Here is a 22,463-nt window from a genome sequence, read left to right on the forward strand (position 1 = left end):
CTGCAGATGTGGCAGTGGTCTTGGGCACACACACAGACACACACACACACAGACACACACACAGACAGACACACACACACACAAACATGTAATGTGAGAGGTCACTATGGCAGAGAAATGGCCTTTGCCAGCCTCCAAGCTCACTTTCCTCTACGTTCCAAGAGATGAATCTAGTGACTCCTGAATGTGTGGTGAGAGGTAAAGAAAGTTTGATGAGGTTACATAGTTTTTGTGCAATTATAAGCAAAGGCAAAACTCCCTGCCATTAGGAAGCTGACAGGGTACTGGGAAAGTCGACTGAACAAGTCACATAAGTCAACCACCAGCAACGCGTGGAGGAAGTAAAGCAAAGAAGGGCGGGAATCAGTGCTGGACGAGGTGGTGTAACCGTGTGTGGCGGGGTGGACTCTGGAGGCTTCTTGAAGAGGTGCCAGAGGAAAGAATGTGAAAGAGGAAGAGACTCTGCCCTGCAGATATTCAGGATATCGGGCAGAGGAGTTTCTGGAGAGGATCAGCAGCTGCAAAGGCTCTGAGTGGGGAGGGTGCCTGGTAGCCTCTAGGAAGCCCCATGTGGCTGAGAATAGAGTGAAGGAGGTGTAGGCAGAATGAGAGCTGAGGGAGGTGGCAACAGCCATAATCCAGACAGGATGGGGGTGGGCTCGCCATTCGCCAAGGTGGAAAAACTGTGGGAAGAGCAGGTTTGCGATGGGATAAAACCAAGGGCCTGTGGATCACCACGTTAGGTTTCAGACACCTTCTAGATACCCCAGTGGAGCTGGTAACTAGATACAGGAATCCAGAGTCAAGAGGAGGGGTCTGGGCTAAATATCTAAGTGCAAGCGTCCTTAGTATTCAGACTTAAACCCATGAAGCTGAGCGAGATCACCAAGGGAGCAGGGAGTGATGGAAAATAAAAGGTCCCCAGATGAGCCTTGGGACACTGCAACATGAAGACAGTGGGAGACAGGCCTTCGGCAAACGTGACAGAGGGAATGTCCAGAGAGGTAAGACGCAAACCAGCAGAGCGTGCGAGAGTCTGGAAAGCCAAGTGAAGGTCCTGTCTTAAGGAGGCAGGAATGAGGGGTTCTGTCCACTGCAGTGGGTAAGTCACACAAGACGTCCAAGAACGGGCCCTTGGAGAGTGAGTTTGGGGTTGAATGGTGACCTCGGTAAAAGTGAGATATTGCAGGACAGCACAAGCAGAACTCTTAAGAAAGTGTTGTGGGACGATTCAAGACCCAGACAGAGGAGAAACGCCAGACCCAGAGTCAGGAGAGCTGCCGTTTGCTGTGAAGGGCACGAAGAACGTGGGTGGAGATGGAGGGAGAAGGTGGAGTTAGAAAGTTCTTTTTTTCCGTGAAGAGATGACGTTATGTGTGTGTGATGGGAAGGACCCAGGAGATGATTTGGGGAGTGTCAGTGCACTTGTGTGGGGCTTCCCTCTCATGGCACAAGGGTTTGGGATCTAGCTGCCAGTGGCCTTTTTTGGGGCGTGAGCACCAGGAGCACCAGAGAAGAAAGTCAAGACACTGACATCTTCTTACAGCCCTTCTAGGACAGGCTGAACCACCAGGGGCTCTGCGCAGGTGTCACCACGCTCCCAGGCATGTCTGTTGTCACCTGGCCCAGAGCCCGGGTCCTTAGGTTCACTCCAGCGACCTCTGTGCCGTCTGCCCATGGAAGCGTTGGGTGCATTTATGAAGCTGCTGCCTTTTCCTGGTGCGCCTCAGAACTCAGTCCTTTAATTTCCTCCCACCCAGGGTCTGGCACGGGCCTCACCATCCTGCCGCTCCTGGAGCAGCTCTTTCTGGCGAGTGCAAGCCCATGGATTCCTCGCGAACCGGCTTCGAATGGGAATCCGCGCAGCAGCCCCCTGAACGCACCCTCCCGCCGCGCCCTCCTTCCCGGCGCAGTGCACCCCTGAGTGCTCTGGAAGGGAGGGCGCGCGGTCCTGGGCTGCCAGTGGTGCGCAGAGGGAGGTGACGGGCTTGGCTTCAGGCCCCGCCGTGCGCCACGTGGGCGGGAGTTCCTGGCTCTGTTGCTACGGTCCTTGCTGCGGGAGGCCCTGGTCCCGGTCTCCACCTGGACTCTTCTGGTTGTGGGGACTAAGCGCAGTTCCCTACGTTTTGCGTCCCAGCTTCGCAGGGACAGAAAAGACCCGTGGTGTGTGTTGGGGAGAGCAGGCCTTTGGCCTCTTAAGGGTGGTCGTTTGGGGTCCCCCCAGCGCGCCGAGGCGAGGGCGCCTGTCCCCAAGCGGAAGGAGCGCCCCTAGCGCCGGCGATGTCTCTGCGGACCCGGTGGTCCCCGCGCGCGGGGATCCATCCATTCATTGCGACTCCCGGTGCGGCGGCCCTAGGTCTCCAACCGAATCTATGAATGGGAGGAGGAAAGCGAACCAATGTCTGTTTCCACTCCCTGCTTCCCCGCACCCAGCCTCCCTCCAGGCAGAGTGAGCCGGACGCTTAGCGACAAGGGGCGGAGGTCGGGCGGGCGCGGGGGTCTGCGGGGGCGTGCAAGAGGGGGCGCGAGTCTGGCTGGAGACTGCACTATTTATATACTCCGGTGCTCCAGGACAAAGAGGGCTGATCCGAGTTACCCCCTCCCCCAGCCCCAGCCCCTCCCCTGCCCCTACTCCCGGTGGCTTTGATTTCGTGACCACCCCCCCGGGGGTGCGGCTGGCAGGTGCGGGGGTGGGAGCCGTCTCCGCGGGAGCAGCCGTGCCGAAGGTCCGGCTGCTGACGTCCGAGCGCCCGCTCCTGTCAATGAACGGCAGCGGCAGCCTGGGGACGGTTCTGGCAACGAGGCTACAGACGTCATCGCCTCCTGTTGGACGCGGGGGGGTGTCCGAGCAGCATCTCCGGCTTAAAGAGAAACTCTCTAAGTTCTGGGCAGCCGGGAGAGTCGTTCCTGAGAGCACATGCACCCACAAATGTCAAGTGCATGCGGACACACACACACACTCACTTGAGCGCGCGCGCGCGCGCGCACACACACACACACACACACACACAAGACACACACACAAGACACACATGTTCTGGAGAGAGAGGTCTGAGTCCGAAGTTGCTTCTGCTGCTGGGAGCTTGAGCGGAGATGGACCGGTCTTCATGGGCGTCCAGGGCACCGGGTGCAACTTTCCCCGAGACCCTCAGATGGAAAGGAGGGAAGGAGGAACCCCACACACTCGCCTTTTGCGAGATCTGCGCGCACCCCAAAGTGCCCGAAGCCTTTGGAACCTTCCTTCGGAGCGGAGCGCACGAGCGTGGTGGACAGGTCCCGAACTCGGCCAGCGGGCTCTCTTGGCAACTTGCTTTGCGCAGTTCTCCGTGGAACCCTGGGCCCACCGTGCTCCCGGTGCGTCCCTTTTTTTTCTGTTTTCTTTCGCTCACGCTTTAAATTTATGAACCCGAAATGAAGCGGAAAGCAGATTTGCGCGTCAGCATACATTGGCGGGTAAGTTCAGTTCCTTTTACCTATAATTTAACTCTTGATAATCCAGACGAACAATTCCAACCTTCGCGTGTGTGTGTGTGTGTACTTAGAAAAAACTTCCCGTCCTTTCCTTCCACGCTTTTTGGCAATAAGAAAACGTGTGTGCGCGTGTGGTGTGGTGTGTTTGTGGACGTACTGTTTGGGGGAAAGCGTGAGGCATGGAATCAGAAGAAACGGGAGTTAGAAAGCCGGAAGACTCAAGGGTTTGCAGAGGAGGGCAGAGCGACTGCTGCCCGCCCCAGCGCGGACTCACAGCCTCGGGGCTCACATTCGGCCCGGGGAGTTTGCGAGCTCCAAGTTCCCGGCGAGGGCTGCGCGCCAGCTGCAAACCGCAGCGGCTGCCGCGTCAGACCCGCAGATGCCTCCCGAGCGGCCTGGAGAGGGTGGTGCGTGCTCCGCAACTTCCTTCCTCCCGAGCCGGCCGCCCTTCTCCAGTTCGCAATGGGGAGAGAACCCCCTCCTCTTTTGATCCAGCCTCTGCCGCCACTCTCTTCTCTCCCCCACCCCCCTCAGTCTCTTTTGCAAAAGCTCCTATGATGTCATAGGGGAGGCGGGGGTCCGGAGTCCCCAGCACCTGAAAGCGTCACTGGATTGCATTCTGCAGCATTTTTTCTTCATCCCACCCAATTTTCCTTGCAACCCATTGAAAACGCATCCTCACCAAACACTGCGAACACTGCCCCCCACCCCCCCACCACAGCCCAGCAGAAGACACCACTCCTCATAGCTAGACAGGGCCAGGAGTCCTCACAGCACCCCACCCCATCGGACCCCAAATGGGAAAGAAATCCGCTGAGGCACCCAAGGAGACTCTCCTCTCTGCTTTGATCTCTCCTCTCCTCTCAGCTCACCCTTTTAGTTGAAGAAAAAGAGGAAGGAGGAAGGGGAGAGAGAGAGAGAGAGAGAGAGAGAGAGAGAGAGAGAGAGAGAGAGAGAGAGAGAGATTGAGAGAGAGAGAGAGAGAGAGAGAGATTGAGAGAGAGAGAGAGAGAGAGAGAGAGAGAGAGAGAGAGAGAGACAGAGAGAGAGACAGAGAGGCGCAACAGCCGCAAACAGTCTCCTAGACGTAGGGTTACACTGATGGACACGATTGTAGGATTTCTTCACTGAGTCCCTGCCCCTCTGCCTTTCCTGCCATCCCAGGTCCCTTCCCCTCCTGAAGCAGCAGTCTCTTCCATCTCCCTCTCTGTCTTTTCTCCCCACCCCTTTCCTCTGCACCTAACCTCCTCCCCTCCATCTAACCCCACCTTCACTCTCCTCTCCGAGCGGGGAGGGCTAGGGGGTGGGGAAAGAAAACCCCCAAATCCCCAGCCCTGGGCAGAGATGTCGAAGAAACGCAAAGCCCTCGAGGGTGGAGGAGGTGGCGGAGAACCCCAGCTCCCAGAGGAGGAACCCACTGCCTGGTTTGGGGACAGCAGCGAGGAACAAGGTAGGGGGCGGGGAGGGGGAGGAGAAAAAGGAACAGGAGCACATGCAGGAAGACGTTTGGAAGTTGAGATCCCTCCGCAGGAATGCCCTCACCAGGCTTCCTCAGAGCTCCCCATAGCAAGACAACTTGAGTAGACTTTTCCCCTACAGATGGGATTTTACGTGTTTCTTCAGGATATGGGAGTGGGGTGGGAGAGAGCCGATTAGATAATGCTGGAGACCCAGATCTGTGTGAACTTGAAGCTGCGTGGGGAAGAAGGGAGGGTGGGCTGGGAAGGAACGGAAGAGGCCAGGAGGTATTGACTGGGGACAGCTGACTCTTTTCCCTCATGCCTGCCCGGCTGTCATGTGCATTGGTGTGGACACACTGTGCTGTGGTTGTAGAGGCTGCAGTGATGTCTGCGTGCAGGACACCTGTGTCCAGGGGGCAAGGGTGCCGGCCAGACCCCCATCGTGTTTGTTGCTGATGAGGGACAGCAGGGAGGGACATCTGCTTCTTCCATGCTTCTCCAGTCCAGGGATGCTTAGGGCTGCGTCATGTGCAATCTTCATCCCCTGCACGGCCAGGGCCCTGTGCCTCCTCCTGAAGTTGGAGATGAGGTTTCTGAAGCAAATGGGGGTGATGTGCTGTGGTTTCAAGGGGAGTTGTGGTGGTGAAAACATTTGGATACTTCTTTGCCTAGAATAATCCCGGTGAAAAACCGAAGATGGAAAATTTCCTATGGAAACACAAGTGATATTTGGATATCTGATTTCCACATAAAAGAAACCCAGACAGACACCTTTTATTTCACTTAAAGCTTTCTGGATTTGGTTAAAAGTAGGCCCCGGTGAACTAGTCAAGATTTTTCTGGGCTGTGGTTAAAATGCAAAGGAAAAATGAACCAGATGGAGATGTTTTGTTGTTGGCTAAGCTGTGGAAAATTAGGTGAGCAGGCATGTGAGGGGAGAATCTGACTCTGGATAGGTAGGCAGCTAGGTAGAGGGGTTGTTTACATGACCGATTCCTTCCTGCAACCCAGTCCTGTGGCCTCGGTGGTGGCAGGGGCCAAGCTGGGCAGAGAGCCTGGAGAGATGGGCTTGGGCTCTTGTCTCCAAAATGGAGGCGATGGCTCTTCTCCTTTGACGTCACAAGAATCATTAAGTCACACAAGTCCTTCCACGCAGAAAACATGAGTCTGTGTGTGCACTGGCAACCTTCGGCATGGCTTGCATGCATTTCCAAACAAAGGACCTGTTCCTGCCATGCCCAGAAGGTGCTTTTTGGTTACACTGAAAGGAGGTGAGATGGACGCCACCGCTTACCTCTAAAGTGGGTATTCCAGCAACTGCAGGCTTGGACTGTCTTTGCTCAGTTATGATTTCAGGGCAAAGGTAGGGCATTTCTTAAGTTACTTTTACTGAAAAAAAAAATGGCATTTGGTAAGAAATTCAAGTACTGCAGGTGGCTTTATTTGTATGGTTGGTATTTTTCCATCTTTGGGGGGATAATTTGGTATCACCATGAGTGTCTGGCAAATTCGTCAGCTCCACACGCAGCATTTGGTTTTGACCTAGAGTTGCTCTGCAGAGGTACATGGCCTTTTCTTTTGGTTAAGAATAGATGAAGTCTATGGGAACTGAAACCATTATTATGGTAAATAACAACCTTAATTTTTAAATGCTATTTTAATAATTAATAAATGCATGACTGCCCGATACAAAAAAGAAACAAGAATTGTATTTCAGCAAACATGTTTCATCTTTTCAGTGGAAATATTTGGTATTAGGATTAAAAAATATCTATGCTATGGAAGTCTGTACTAACAGCAGCAAGTAATTCCCACATTCCCCAGGTAATATGAGCCTACAGAGAATATTTTGCAAGTCAGAATAGTCAACAGTGAGTACCTATATCCATGGTACTCAAAGATTATCATAATTTCAAGATTATTTACTGTACAATTTTTTTAGCATAAAAATGTCTAAATATTTTATTGTATTCTTTGTATTTGGCAACTAAAAATGCTACCTGGTAATGGAGAATATGTAACTGCAGAAACCATTAAGGTTTCTCTACTACCATGGTGTTGGGAATATATTTCTTTTTTTGTTTGTTTTTTGTTTTTGAGATGGAGTCTCGCTCTGTCGCCAGGTGCCAGGCTGGAGTGCTGTGGCGCAATCTCAGCTCACTGCAACCTCTGCCTCCCAGGTTCAAGCAATTCTCCTGCCTCAGCCTCCCGAGTAGCTGGGACTACAGATGCGTGCCCCCATGCCCAGCTAATTTTTCCATTTTAGTAGAGATGGGGTTTCGCTATGTTGGCCAGGATGGTCTCAATTTCGTGACTTCGTGATCCGCCCGCCTCGGCCTCCCAAGGTGTTGGAATTACAGACATGAGCCACCGCGCCTGGCCTGGGAATATATTTCTTCTGGAGGTGGAAACCATGGTCCACGCCTGCAGTGATGGGAGCATATCTGTGCCTTTCCGGTGAATGTCTGTGGTATATGGCTGTGTGAATTCACGTCTGTGCATGCTTTCACAATGGGAAACCCAGTGTTTGAGTGACAGCTGTTCATGACACATAGTCCCTTACCCATGATTAAGAAACTGCATTTTCTCTGCCTCAAACTCAGTGCTGTTGGTTTTTACCCCTTTGGGTCTCTAGGCCAAATTTGATGGTACTCACACCGCAAAACAGAGAAACGTATATACATTGGTGTTGCTGACCTTGAACATCAGAGGGGTCATCTTTTAAGTTCCAACAACTTAGAAGGTTTATGTGTTTGTTCATTTCAACCACTGAGAGTATATTACAGCATGTATGAAATGAAGGCAACTGGAAATTGAGTTTCAGTGGTAGTCAATGATTTTACGATAGGCTGTTGGCAGGTTGGTTTGACCTGAAATTTTAAATAGCTGATAGGCATATAGGCTGCCTAGAGAGGAATGTGGTGGGAACTTTCAACCTGAGAACTAAAGCCAAACGGTCCTGTTCATGTCCTTCCCTACCACCATCCATGCCAGGGTGCACGTGGTCTCCTGCCATGGCTAGGAAGTGCTCATTTCAGGTCTTGTGCTGATATTTCCTGGCTATTGTGCTATATGGCCCCTGTATTCTTAATAGTTTCTCTTTAGAAGATTCCTTATACTGATGAACATAGGATGGTAAGTGGGTCATTGTGTACACACTCAGATGGTTTTGGTTTGGTCCCTGACCTTGATAGATCCAGCCTGCTTAATTTAACTAGGTAAAGGGGAAGATGAAGTACATTATCCTAGCTTAGATTGAATGTTTCTTTGGATGTCCACTGAAGTTATTTGACACATGTACACATGCGTGTGTGAGTGTGTCTGTAAAATCATGATTAGGATATGTTCCTCTTGTGGATAGCAGCTGGCTCTGTGTTCAATATGTGTGCAGTCTATACTGATGGAAGATATTTGCATAAAATGCTAAACATAAGGTTTTTCCTTTATAACTTAAAGAAAATTGGTGTGCAAATGGACCATGCGAATGACAATTTTGTTTCACGTTGTTTCTGCTTTTCTTAATTGCTTTGAACTTGGACATAAGAATGTGTTACAATGTTTGGTTAACTACAACTGAATAGACATGTGGAAAGCTATATGGGAGGAGTCTGATGAAAACACTGAATACTTGTGTTTATTGATCTTATAACTAATAAGAAACACTTCAATTTTTTAAATTCTAGTCACATTGTTTTTATATCAGTCTCTTTTCAAAGAATTATTATTTACTTAAAGAGTTTGGGTTAATCACAAGATACGTCATTAGATATCTACACTGAAGAAGTAATACTAACTCTATGTTTCCACAGTTACGCTCCAGTTAGAAACCTGTTCTCTTAGTACCTGTAGGTTCGCTGAAATCCATCTCCACTCTCCCCTCTCCCCACTGTCACCCTAACTGGACTATCTTGCTTTGTCTTCTAGTTTTAACCTCCAAGTCTTTTGAGACGGCTTTAGGTTGGGAAATTACGTAAGTGGTATATTATTACATTAAATTAATCTCATGAGTGTTTTAAAAGTAAGTATTTTCTGTTTTTGGTAAAATTAGTTAGGATCCTCCCCAGTTGAATTTTCTGGGTTCTTGCCTTGGTAGTGTTTAAAGCCAAGCAGAGGAGAGCCTCTGGCACCAAATGAATCCAGGGTATATTTGGGCATGACCGACTTATGCATTCCTTGAATTTCTTGAGCCATAGTGAAATATGGGTAGCTATTATGTTGTAAGATGAATCAATGACTGCGTGAACATACGGTTTTCAGTAACTGCATACCTCTCCCTCTCTGATATTACAGTAATACCAGGATTTTGTAGCGTTCCTGTATTCTTCATGGGTAGTTAGCTTTGGGAGAGCCTGAAACTGCTTATGGAAAGCAGCTCAAGTTTATGCCTCTAAAACTAGTTAAAAGTGAACGTGCAGGTTGTTAACTGACCTGCATCTACCTAACCCCCTACAATCAGCTGGATTGATCTTTCCAATAGATTAATGTTTCTAATAGAATTGTTCAGATTGCCTATTTCTAAAACAGCTTACAAAATATCTCTTAAATGGTGATTTATATCACTGATATTAAAATATGGGCATGACCCTCGGAAGGAGAAATCAATGTTAAAGACAAACAGACGGTTGCACAAGCACACATTTTTACAGATGTTTGATGGCAAAGGCGGTTATTGTTTAGACAGTTTTTAAAGTTCTTCTGTGAGTTTCTTTGGCTCCAAACCAGAAAGGCCATTACCATCCAGTGGGCCAAAGGAGGTGGAGGAGAGAGGGGATTGAGGGAGCAAAGAAGTTCAAGAATGAAGGCTGCACAATGGAACAGAGGCCTCAGCTCTTCCTCATCTTTGGGCCCGCCCCTGCTTTTTTGATTCAAGCTGGAAAGAAAATCACCAACATCTGAAAGACAAAGCCATCCCTGTGTACCCGTCTCCTCTTGCTTGAATTAGGTGACTGTGGTGGTCCGATTTCTGTGACTTTGCTTATGATTTTGGGAAGAAATGAACTCAAACTATAACTGGACTCCAACATAAATGATAACTCACAAAGAAACCAAATGAAAGGCAATTATTAACCTGAAAGTGTGGGGAGAGGAAGTTACCTAAACTGGATTCTTTGGGAGGCCAGTAACTGGGGGGGATACTCTCTTTTTAGAACTGGCAGAAACCCTGAGCATCACAGGACAATACCGTGGAGCACCTTTTGATCTGAGTGCAGCGGGGGACTCTTCCTTATGTTGTACATGGCCTATATTTACCTACATTTATATTGCTGTTTGCAGACTTCTGCACCCCAACAAACATGCACCTGCCCTTCCCTGCCAGGGGAAAGAGAATTGCAAATAAACAGAGGTGAAAGTTATGCAACAATGCCACCTCCTGTCACTTCTGTGGCTAGTTTGAATCATACAGATAGAACATGTATTTCTTAGGTAAGCAGAAATTATCTTCACCTGTTAGCAGAAGGAGCATTTTTTTTTTTTTGAAACGGAGTCTTGCTCTGTTGCCAGGCTGCTGGAGTGCAGTGGCACAATCTTGGCTCACTGCAATCTCTGCCTCCCAGGTTCAACCAATTTCCCTGCCTCAACCTCCCAAGTAGTTGGGACTACAGGCACGCACCACCACGCCCAGCTAATTTTTTGTATTTTAGTAGAGACGGCATTTCACCATGTTGGCCAGGATGGTCTCAATCTCCTGATCTCGTGATTCACCCACCTTGGCCTCCCAAAGTGCTGGGATTACAGGAGTGAGCCACTGCGCCCGGCCAGAACTTTTAATAAAAAGAACTGCTCAACCATGATATCAAACTATTAAAAGCTCTTAGACTTTTCCTTTCTTTCCGTGATGAATACAAGGTAGCAATCACAATGGCCAATATCTTAATGTTGTAAATTGCACATATCATACTGACACATGCATATGTATTATACTCGTGGCAACAATAGTCAATGTCCATGAGAAGGTGTACTGTAAGTTCTCCTCCAAACCCAAATGTCACCTACGTGCCTGGTTCTTATGTAGCCAACCAGAAACTTTCTGTGCACATATAGGATGATAAATGTAACATCCCTTTCATATACAGACACAAGTCTCAGGTTAAACTGTTCTTATTGTACTTTGCTTTATCCACTTACCTGTATCTTGGAAATTGTTCAGCATATATAAAACTAGTTTTACTGTCTGTATAATATTCCGTGGTACAATGTGCCGTAATTTATTTAGCTAAACCCTACTGAATGGCATTCAAAATATTAGTCTTTTGCTTTTATAAATAAAGTGGTTTTTGTTGTTGTTTTTTGAGATGGAATCTTACTCTGTCGCCTTGGATGGAGTGCAGTGGCACGATCTTGGCTCATTGCAACCCCTGCCTCCTGGGTTCAAGCGATTCTCCTGCCTCAGCCTCCCAAGTAGCTGGGACTACAGTAAATAAAGTTTTAAGAAGCAACAACATGGTACTTTTTGAACACATGTCTAAATTTATAGGTTGGTAAACTCTTAGATATGGCAGGTGAGGCAAAGAGATGATAACGATTTGAACTCTATCAAAGGCTATTTGCCCATACCTGCCATAATTTTCCTACGCAGTTTGAGCCATCATCAGTACAGACACTACATTTTGAAAATCCCAAATTGGGGTATTTGGCAAATATAAGCAGGTTCCTCAAAACAGTGGGATAGAGTATTTGAAACGTAGAAAGTTCCAGATGTAGGGTGATTTACACCAATGATGAATTTTAGGGTTTATGAGACACCATTTCTTTTTCTCCTGTTCTCTGCTTAGGGTGGATGTCAGGATGAGGGATGTTGCATTCTGCCCATCTCAGAAACGATACATAGGTGCAGGTTTGTGATTTTGCATGGAATAAACATTGAGAAAATTTAGACAATGATGGAGAATGAATTGTGTTATTTTAAAATGTGTATTATTTTAAAATAGGACACTAATGTTCTTTCTGAGGAGATTTATGAAAATGGTAATTGGTGTAAGTCTTACTCTTGAATTCTCACATGACCACAATGGTAACTCTGGGTGTTGTGACTTTTGCATATTTTATGTATTTAGAGATTCTTAAATTTCTCAGTCAGAATGTTGTCTCTCAAAAGGTGGGAGTGGTGAGGTCTTAACTCCGCCATTTATACCATGTGGGAGCTGATAACCATGCCTCGTTCGCTGTTTCGTCCCTGCCCCTAACAGTGTGCCTGGCACCTAATGAGCACTCCAGCGTTTCTTGTGGAGTGAAATCATGAATGTCTGATAAGTGAGGCAACTCAAACTATCAAGTATCTTATTTAATGGAAGCTATAATATTTCTACTTGTAAATGACTATAGGTAAGAAGAAATATTTATATTGAGCTGTAAAAGCTTTTTATTCAAGAAAGAAAATCTGCTCTGAGATTATGCCACAGCAGCACATATTTGTAAAAGTAGTTTTCCTTAGGACATAATTTTAAGATGCCAATGCCTGGTATGAATGGGTGAAAGAGAAGTAGTAGAAACATATTCCCCTTCTGCCCCACACCTGAGCCAGCTGGTGAGAAAGCCCTTGTGCTCCTTCCCTTGGTGCTGATGGGGAGTTCAGCCCACACAAGCCTTGGCCAATGAACAAGAAGCCTTACCCTAGCTCCGCTCCAAATCACAGCAAGCCCCAAGCCTTCATCCTTTCTCTCAAGCCATTTTCAGACACACTTTGGAGCCAGCCCTGCTCTGCCGGGAAAGCCTCACTCTGTGAGTAGTAAACCGTTTCATGTCCTCTCGGTGCGTGTGTCATCAGAGTTGATACCTGGATAAAATTTTGAGTGGGAGAGCCTTCTCACTCTCATTGAATGTCCATCACAAACATTTTGCTACATTTTATTTTTCCCCTCCACCCCCTCCTCCTTTTCTTATTCTTCTCTGGCACACGTAATTATTATTATTCCTGGCCGAAGCACTTCAAAGTTATTTATAAACATTTTGATAATCTAAATAGTTTAGATTTATTTTCTAAGGACAAGACATTCCTGTACATGACCACAATTCGACACCCATACTGAGAATGCTTAACATTCCTACAACGTTATCTTCTAGTGGGAGCACATACTCAAATGTTCCCAGTAATAGCTTCGCTAGTTGCTCAATCTAGGATCCAATTGAGAATCACATAAGATGTTGAGTTGTCTTTTGTTTTTCTAATCTAAAAAAAATTCCATGACATGGACATTTTTGAAGCATCCAGGCCACTTATCTTTCTGAAATCCCCAATTTGGATTCATATGATGCTCCGCAGCTATTAGACTCAGGTTAATTATTTCATACAAAGATACCACATAGGTAGCACCGTGCCATTCTTGATGTGTCCCATTAGAAGGCACCTGATGTCATCCGGTCCTGCCTTGGTGACATTAAGTTTGATCACACAGTTAAGAATATTTCTGCCAGACTTCTCCACTGTAAAGAGAAATAGTAATAAACTCTGATTATTCTTCCCTTACGCCAGGGCAAAATATCTGCCTAAAGGTGCAAAATGTTGAAGCTAAAATTCTTAATTTAGTGTCAATTATATAAATTTGGATTTTGTTTATATGTCAATATTTTTCTTTTAAATTGGGCTGTAATGTTTTTAGAAAGGGCACTTTCTGAGCTAACCAGCTTGTTTATAAATAAACACCGGAATAAAGCAGGGAGCCATTTCCAGCACTCCAGAAGGCTTCCTTCGCCCTTTGACCCATCAGGTCCTTCCCACAGGTAAGTAGGGTTCACTCTTCTGACAGCCGTCATCTTTTCACCTCTGTCATCGCCAGTTTGTTTGCCTGCTCTGGGACTCTTCCATAGGAATTGCGAAGCACATCTCCTTTGTCTGGGTTCTTTTCTTCAACCTTCAGTCTATGGAAATCAGCTTCGATGTCACAGTAGCTTGCTCTTTTCCAGTGCAACTAATTTCCATTGTGTCAGTATTCCACAGTTTACTTGTGTTTTCTACTGTCCTTGGACACTTGGGTAGTTTCAACTTTGAGGCGACTCCAAATAAAACTGCTCCGAAGCATTATTGTACAGCCTTTAGTGGACATAGACCCTCATTTATTTGAGGCACATATCCTGTAGACCACTCTTTATTTTTATCAGCTGTTTAATGGTCTTTATTAGTCATTGAAGCTCATCAGTGAAGGTGTTTGATTTTCTGTAAATATATCTGAATATCACAAACCTTATATTAGTAAAAAAATTCAGATGCTTTCGCGGGAACTCTTAAAATCCACATATAGAATCTTAATAAATGAATTAGATTTTATCCATAATACAAGTCTATACTTAATTTTGACTCACAAATATTATCCCTCTCTACCATGGATGTTGAATTTAGTGCTTGTTCATTTAATAGTGCATTGTGCTTGCTTTGCGGACTATGAAGGAGACAGAATGAGAAGAAAGATGGACCATCACCAAGTTACATCGTCCTGAGGTACAGTTCGCTGGTAGTGTGGATTACTGTGGTTCTGAGAAAAGCTTACCAGCTTGAGGAATCTCTGCCTAGGCAAATCTGTAAGTTCAGCTCAAGAAGAGAAGGAATCTGCTGTCTTTCCCAGACTGTTTTCTCATGCTGTTGTGATTTTGATTTCCAGCCTTCTTTATTTTTCTGCATCGATGTGGGCATAATGACATCCACTTGCTGGTCTTATCTGGGGCTGGCCTGGAGTAGCTGTGAAGTAGAAAGGGACAAATGCAACTTTGTGTTACCCTCTTGCCACAGAATAATAAATCTTTTTATTTATTTATTTATTTTTCGAGACAGAGTTTCACTCCTGTTGCCCAGGCTGGAGTGCAATGGCACGATCTTGGCTTGCTGCAACCTCCACCTCCTGGGTTCAAGAGATTCTCCTTCCTCAGCCTGCCAAGTAGCTGGGATTACTGGCATGCACCACCACGCCCAGCTAATTTGTATTTTTAGTAGTGACAGGGTTTCTCCATGTTGGTCAGGCTGGTCTTGAACTCCTGACCTAAGGTGATTCACCCACTTCGGCTTCCCAAAGTACTGGGATTACAGGCATGTGCTGCTGTGCCTGGCCAATAAATCTCATTTGAAGAAACAGATTCTGTAACAAGATAGAGAAGCTTCAGTTAGCTTCATATTTGGCCACAGCCTATCTCTCACCAAGGAAACTATCTTTGCTTGGGACAATGCTCCGATGTGTGCTGACAGCAGAGGCTGCAGTTTCCAGGCTACCTGACGCCCGGGGTTTGGTTGCTCCAGGAGAGCGTTTGGGGAAGGTGGGGATGAGGAGGGCCCTGCTGCAGGGTGGTTGGGGGGACTGCAGAGCCTAGGAACAGCTGTCAGTTACTGTGCACTTGTGTGGCATGTGGCGGGTGGTGTGTGGCGGGTGGCGTGTGGCGTGTGGCGGAAGATTTGACTCTCTGTGTGAGTCTAGTGCTCTGTCAAGTTTACCAAAGTCTTGAGTGATTCAGAGGGACTTTGTAAATGAAACCCATGAAGGGGCTGAGTTTCACATATGGGCTTTGGTGGCATAAACCAGAGTGAGCGAGTGTGAAGTGGTAGCCCGAGTCGGGACAGTGCAGGAATACTCAGGTTCTGGAATATTCTTTAAAACATTGGCAAGGGCTCTGATGTCTCCAGGTGGGACTATGCTGCGCTTCAAGGCAAATCTCCCTACCCCAAGGGTTAGCAAACTCTTGGCCTTGAGCTATACTGAGGCAGTTTTTTCTTAACTTGAAGTGAGTTAGAACATTTTGATTGTTGTCACAGCCTAGTCTCCTGTTTCCAACGTCGTGTCACTTGTGGCTTGAGATTTATGTAAAGATTACAAAGATGGTCAGAGGCCTGGTTTCACTCAGGGCCCACCAGATCAGCTGTTATCTTACATGATAAAAATAATTAACATATCTACATAACAGTAAATTTGTTTGTTTGGTTTTTGCTTTTGGGGTTTTCTTGAGACTGAGTCTTGCTCTGCCACCCAGGCTGGAGTGCAGTGGTGCAATCTTGGCTCACTGCAACCTCCACCTCCCCGGCTCAAGTGATTCTCCTGCCTTGGCCTCCCTAGTAGCTGGGATTACAGGTGCACGCCATCACACCTGACTAATTTTTGTATTTTTGGTAGAGACGGGGTTCCACCATATTGGCCAGGCTGGTCTTGAACTCCTGACCTCATGATCTCCCCGCCTCAGCCTCCCAAAGTGCTGGGATTACAGGTGTGAGCCACTGCTTCGAAACAGTAACTTAAAAGGAGTCTTTTTTAGCTTCATTATGAATGTCAAAATGTATATGGAGAAGGCAAATTTGTCATGGCACACAAGAAAAATCTATAACTGATGACACGCTGATTTTATCCACACCCCTCTATGCTTAATACCTGGTTCTGTATTTGCCTACTTACTTCCATTTCTGTTGTTCAGTCTTTGATTCTCAGATTTCTAAGATCATCATTATTTGATTGTCTAAAATACAAGGCAAAAGAATTACAACATGGAAGTGTAATGTTGTCAATTACAAGATTTCATTAAATCCAAGAGAAGAGCTGGGAACAGCTCTACCCACATATAATGTTGTTAAAAAACATGTTAGACTTTGAACTGAAAAAGGAAAATCAATAAGGGTTATCCTGTATTTCTACTACCAAATATTTCTATTCTATTCTATTCTAGACTTCAAAAATGTGCCAAGTACCTACTAAGCTAAGTGCTGGGTACACGGTGCCTCAAGAACAGGCATAGCTTTGCTGGCCACAGTGAGGACATTCTGTGGAACTCATCAAAGCGCCATCTGATAATTTCTTATTTTGCTTACTTTTATTGTCTGCCTCTCTCCACGAGAATATATTCTCATTAAAGACAGAAACGTCTTTGTGCTTTCTTCCTGTGTACCTCTAGCAGTTGGACTAACGCCTGGCAAATATTAAGTGCTCTTAAACTTTTCATAAATGAATGTGTGACTCAATGATTGAGTAGAGATGAGGTCTCGCTATGTTGCCTGGGCTGGTCTTGAACTCTTGAGCTCAAGTAGTTACCTACTTCTGCCTCCCAAAATGCTGGAATTAATTATCTTCTTTAAACATGAGCCACTGCCCTTGAATAAATTAATGAATAAATATCTTCTTAATGGAACTTTTCCCTTGACTAGGATGCAGCAAATGCTTTACAGAAAATGGCTAAGGGGGACTTTGAGAAGAGCCCCCAGATACCCTGAATGCCCCTGGCTCTCAGTCAGTCTCAGTTGCAAGTGACAACAGGCAAAGAGAGTAAACAAAAGTGAAAGGGGGTTTGTCAGCAAGTCCTGGGGAGAGGCAACAGCAGAGGAGTGAACAGAAAACAGCCATCTCCAGGGTCTGGACGTGGCTCCTTCTGCTTCCCAGGTTGTTGCCCCAGACAATGTGATGAAGGGCAGCCCAAGGGCCCACCCTCACAATCCCTGCGCATCCAGGAAAGAATACCTTGTCACCGGGCGCGGTGGCTCAAGCCTGTAATCCCAGCACTTTGGGAGGCCAAGGCGGGTGGATCACGAGGTCGAGAGATCGAGACCATCCTGGTCAACCTGGTGAAACCCCGTCTCTACTAAAAATACAAAAAATTAGCTGGGCATGGTGGCGCGTGCCTGTAATCCCAGCTACTCAGGAGGCTGAGGCAGGAGAATTGCCTGAACCCAGGAGGCGGAGGTTGCAGTGAGCCGAGATCGCGCCATTGCACTCCAGCCTGGGTAACAAGAGCGAAACTCTGTCTCAAAAAAAAAAAAAAAAGAATACCTTGTCTTGATTAACCCAGCCAAAATATCCCAAAGGCAGACCCTCCCATTTTTATAGATACGGCAGGTATATTCCTAGAAGAAAGTGCAAGATAAGACTGTGCAGACAGACATGACAGTCACCCTCTGTTCCTCCTGCCAGGCCCCCCTCACTGAGTAAAGGTGGCACCATGGCTGTCCTTTCTGGCCGTTGGGAACTTGCCGATGTTTTCTTTATGTCTCGTAAATTAAGTACAAATGTTCTTCAGCAATAGAATCTAGCATAAATTGGTCCCAGAGAAGGTACCAATGGGATGTAAGATGGATGTGCAATGCTCTGTCAACTGGTAAGGTCTTAATATCGCATGTCTGTCTGGTTCTGCACTCTATTGTTCAGCAAACTTGATACTTTTAATTATTGCTTTTGACGTCTCCTCTTCCAGAACTCCCATTCTCCACTCAGTATCTCTTTGTGCAGGCCTTAAGCATCCTTGGAGGTCCTCGTGAACATCTACCTTCTCCAGGAAGCATGGCCATCTCCACCAGGGGCAGACAGGTCTTGTCCTCCAGGACTCCAGGGCTCTGGGTAGTGTTCCAGGCACTCACTACACCCTTATGCATGAGGACCGTTCCAATAATGTTTAGATCCCTCTTTCTCCCATTAGCCTGAAGAATTCCAGAGAAGAGATTTGCTTCATGCACATTCTTGCAGTCATTGCAGTCATTATTCGTGCAGAAGGCCCATGGCCATTTTCTGACGGAATAGAGACATGTATCTGTGAAAGTTGCCACTTGTCAAAAATATAGGGATGACAGAGGGAGAAAGATGTAAAGAAATAAGACTCTACATATCTGCATTGATAAGAAGCTCTCCACTAATAGCGATATCAGTATACAGTATGAGAAGGAAATTTCAAACTTGTACTTGATATTTTTAGCATTATTTAAAATGTATTTAATAATTTAATGGACTGATTCAAGTGGTACTTTGTAGATGATAGAAAATATAAGGAGAAAACTATCTTGCTTCAGACAATGACTGTTGTACAAGGTGGATAAAAGGCAAAATGCTTTAGTTTTGTTAAGAAATTCTGCCATGTTACTGAAGAAAGAAATTGCCCAAGTATCAAAGGAGATGAATCGTGCTGAAAAACACCTTACATGCAAAGCCGCATGACTATATTGGTAAATGAACGCTGCGCCATGCAGTCACTCCACATGTCTGGATATTCCTGTGAAGTCCCGACCTCGCCCCTCGTTTGGATGGGCCAGTCCGGGGCCCACGCTGTGGTGCTTCTCATCTGTCTCTCTCTTTCCTGGGGCCTCTTCAGTGGACTACAGACGTCTTCAGACTGCCAGGAACAACTGAGTCTTTCTTCAGAATTTTTTTTTTTTTCATGAAAAAGATATTAATACATTCCTTAGTCAACTTCAACTAACTTCAACAAAACTTCCTTTCATTTTCCACTCATAAAACATGCGCAGGGATCCTAAGAGACCACAATTCCATCACTTTTTTTTTTTTTTTTTTTTTTTTTTGAGATGGAGTTCTGCTCTTGTCACACAGGCTGCAGTGCAATGGCGCACTCTCGGCCCTCTGCAGCCTCCACCTCCCGGGTTCAAGCAATTCTTCTGTCTCAGCCTCCCAAGTAGCTGGGATTACAGGCATCTGCCACCATGCCTGGCTAGTTTTTGTATTTTTAGTAGAGACAGAGTTTTGTCATGTTGGCTAGGCTGGTCTCGAACTCCTGACCTCATGTGATCTGCCTGCCTTGGCCTCCCAAAGTACTGGGATTACAGGCATGAGCCACTGTGTCTGGCCTCCATCACATTTTGGATTGGGCTCAACCAGTGTTTTTTGAATTTTGTGCATAGCACCCTATTTGTGAGCCATGAAACAATTTATTTTTAGTGAGTCCTAACTATATTTTTAAGCAGCTGAATGGAAAGGAAAGGAAGGGAAGGGAAAGGGAGAGGGGAAGGGAAGAAGAGAGGAGGAGAGAGGGCGGGAATGGAGGGGAGAGGAGAACTAGCTGGTATTGTGCAGGGACGTGTGTGTGTGCGTGTGTGTGCATGTGCGTGTGTTCTTGTGTATGTGCATATGTATGCGTGTGTATGTGTGTATGTGTATGTGGGTGTGTGCATGTATATGTGGGTGTGTGCATGTGTATGTATGTATGTGTGAGCGCTCGCATGTGTGTGTGTGTGTGTATTTGGTCCTCTTGTCAAATACGTTTTTTATTGTGAGTGGAAACAGTAATAAAATCCCTGGCTGACACCATATTTTACAGGTATCTTGGTCACAGTAAACAGAGCATCAATGCCAGAATTGTTCTGACCTCTTGGTGAAAATCTAGCCTCTTGGTGAAAAATAATAAATTAGTTAATTAATTGAGGCACGTTGCCTTGGGTGAAGGATTGGCCCTTAAAGGACTCTCAGCCACCTGTGTTCCCTGAAGGGGCGTGCAGCCCCATCCCAGCTCCCGGAGCCTCAGTGCCTCTGCAGCCTCCTGGCATCACTGTCCCTGCTGGCTGACATTGCCTAGAGCTGGTTGTGTGCCCCTTGGCTCCCCAGTGGGCTTGAGCATTTTAAGGGCTCAACAAAGTCTTCGGCTCAGTTATTCTTCTGGGAACAAATGGAGTAGGTGTTTGAAAATTTTAATTTTTTTCATGACAGAGACCGGGACACATCTCAGCCATAGGTCATACCACCTGGCAGGGTGGGGTGAGAGCAGAGGAAGATGGAACAGGGTGAGGGAGAGCCATATGAGTGCCCCTGGGCAGCAGAGAGTACGCGGAGCATCCAGGGGCAGAATCCCCGTCCACCTGTGCAGGTGGCCGCCCTGCTGGTACCGGGAGCTTTCCCTTCCCAGGAGCTCCACCCTGGCCAGCAGAACAGAATGTTCTCCACCTTCCACCAGAGAGTGAAAGGTGCACTCTCCTTTACTGAAATCATTTTTATGAACGCAAAACTTTTCACGCCTAATTCGCAATCCTTATTCCAATGTGCTTGGGGAGTAATTATGTATTTTCTTTAAGTGAGATTCTTTCAGGCTTCCTTTGTTACAGAATGTACCTTTTCCTTCACCCCCTCACACCCCAGGAGGCTGGACTGCAGCCTCTGTTATTTATGCTGTGATTGCTACTGTGTCAGGTATCACTCCTAATTCTGTACTTCAACAGGTTTAAAGTTAAGTCCAAGTCATCGCCACGGGTACATACAGTTCTTTATTTTCCCTTTCAAGATTGTCAAGATTGAAATCTGAGTGGTCTAGATTTAATAGGTACAGAGGTAAAAATAGGAAAATAAATAAACACAAGCACCGTGGCTGCCAAATGCCAATTTTCAAAATTAATGCCAAGTTATCTTTGGAAATGGCTGGCGTTGCTGTGGTTCTCAGCACTACTTCCAGTCCCAGGCCTGAAGATGTATACTTTCCTGTTCTCTTTCTGAAAATTAGAAGCAGTAAATTACTATTGTTTTACATCTTTTTCTGCCATCTTTAGTAAAATGCGTATGTGGAACTTTTCTTGCTCTTGTCAGTCTGGGCCTGAGTTTGGACCAAGAGGCAAAGATATGAAAATGAAAATGTTCAGTCACATAGTCACATGTTTCTGTGTGCAAAGAACCAGAGAGTGGCAATGGGTCATGGGCACGAGTGTATTTTCCCAGCCCTGAAGGAATTTTCAGTCTTATAGGATGGTAAGAAGGTGTGGCATGAGCCCTTAAGGGAAGTGCTGCATGGAGGTCATCCAGTGTGTTGCAGAGGTTTCTGGAAGGGAGCAAATTATTTCTCCTAAGCTTGATTGAATTGAATAATGGATAGGCTTGAACTTCCAGCTTGAGGTGCTCACGAGTCAAGGAGGGCCACCATCATGTTCAAGTACATATTTAGCAATCCTAATCCATGTCCGTGCCATTAAAAAAAAAAAAAAAACAAAAAAACGTAGCAGTGATTTCTTTATAGCAACTTCTACTAGGTTCAAAAAAGCCTACTGAAAATTTCTTTCTTTTTTTTGTCTCTGTTGCCCAGGCAGGAGTGCAGTGGTGCTATCTCAGCTCGATGCAACCTCTGCCTCCCGGGTTCAAGCAATTCTCCAGCAATTTTTGTGTTTTTTAGTAGAGACTGGGCTTTGCCATGTTGGCCAGGCTGGTCTTGATCTCCTGAGCTCAGGTGATCTGCCTGCCTCGGCTTCCCAAAGTGCTGGGATTACAGGCGTGAGCCACTGCACCCGGCTGAAATAATTTTTTTCATTATCAAAATGATGGAGTCCAATTCATGTTCTGAACATGCTTTCTCCAGTGCACTGTTGTTGTGCATCTATTCATTTGGTTGTTGTGCATCTACTCATTTATTCTTAAATAAAAAATAAATGCAATCGGCAAAAATTCAAAAGACCAAAAGATATATAAGAAATAAATCTTTTGCATAATTCAGTAGTATTTCAAAGTTTTCTTCATATAGATATGACTCATTTCCACGAAGTTTATTTTCAGCTATGTTTACCTTTTTATTGACCTTATAAATTGAGTCATTTCTTCTATTAGATCTTTTAAACAGTAGGGTTTTTTCATATATGATAACTGTTAATGGATTTTTAAAAAGCGGATGTTTAAATTGTGAAATGATGTCAAACTTATAGAAACTTATGGAAAATGATCAAACTTAAAGAAAAGTTGCAAGTACACTAGAAAATTTTGTTTCTGAACCATTATCCCGAATAATTTAGTATGCGTTTTCTACAAACGAAGACATTCTCTTAGATTGACCAATTTACAACTACCAAAATCAGGAAATTAACTGTGATACATTCTCCCATCTAACCAT

General features: G+C 45.9%; 1 protein-coding gene and 1 pseudogene across 7 annotated transcripts in view; one reads left to right on the forward strand and one right to left on the reverse strand.

Moving 5' to 3' along the window:
• Window positions 1-2,119: 2,119 nt before the first annotated feature.
• Window positions 2,120-2,857, reverse strand: LOC101031594 (putative uncharacterized protein FLJ36797; annotated as a pseudogene).
• A 20-nt stretch (window positions 2,858-2,877) lies between these two features.
• Window positions 2,878-22,463, forward strand: part of PDE10A (phosphodiesterase 10A) — a 656,074-nt gene continuing 636,488 nt past the window's right edge. For 4 of the 7 annotated variants that reach the window (XM_074397166.1, XM_074397170.1, XM_074397169.1 and 1 more), the window contains exon 1: window positions 2,878-3,453. Coding sequence is in view for 2 of the 7 variants with exons in the window: in XM_074397164.1 (XP_074253265.1) it covers window positions 4,816-4,921 (106 nt within the window). In the remaining 5 variants the exon portion in view is untranslated. Of the gene's footprint in view, window positions 4,922-22,463 lie in introns of all 7 variants that reach the window. The other 3 variants (XM_074397164.1, XM_074397168.1, XM_074397167.1) reach the window with 2 other exon arrangements.

This window comes from Saimiri boliviensis, chromosome 4 (assembly GCF_048565385.1).
Source record: "Saimiri boliviensis isolate mSaiBol1 chromosome 4, mSaiBol1.pri, whole genome shotgun sequence".
Lineage (NCBI taxonomy): Eukaryota > Metazoa > Chordata > Mammalia > Primates > Cebidae > Saimiri > Saimiri boliviensis.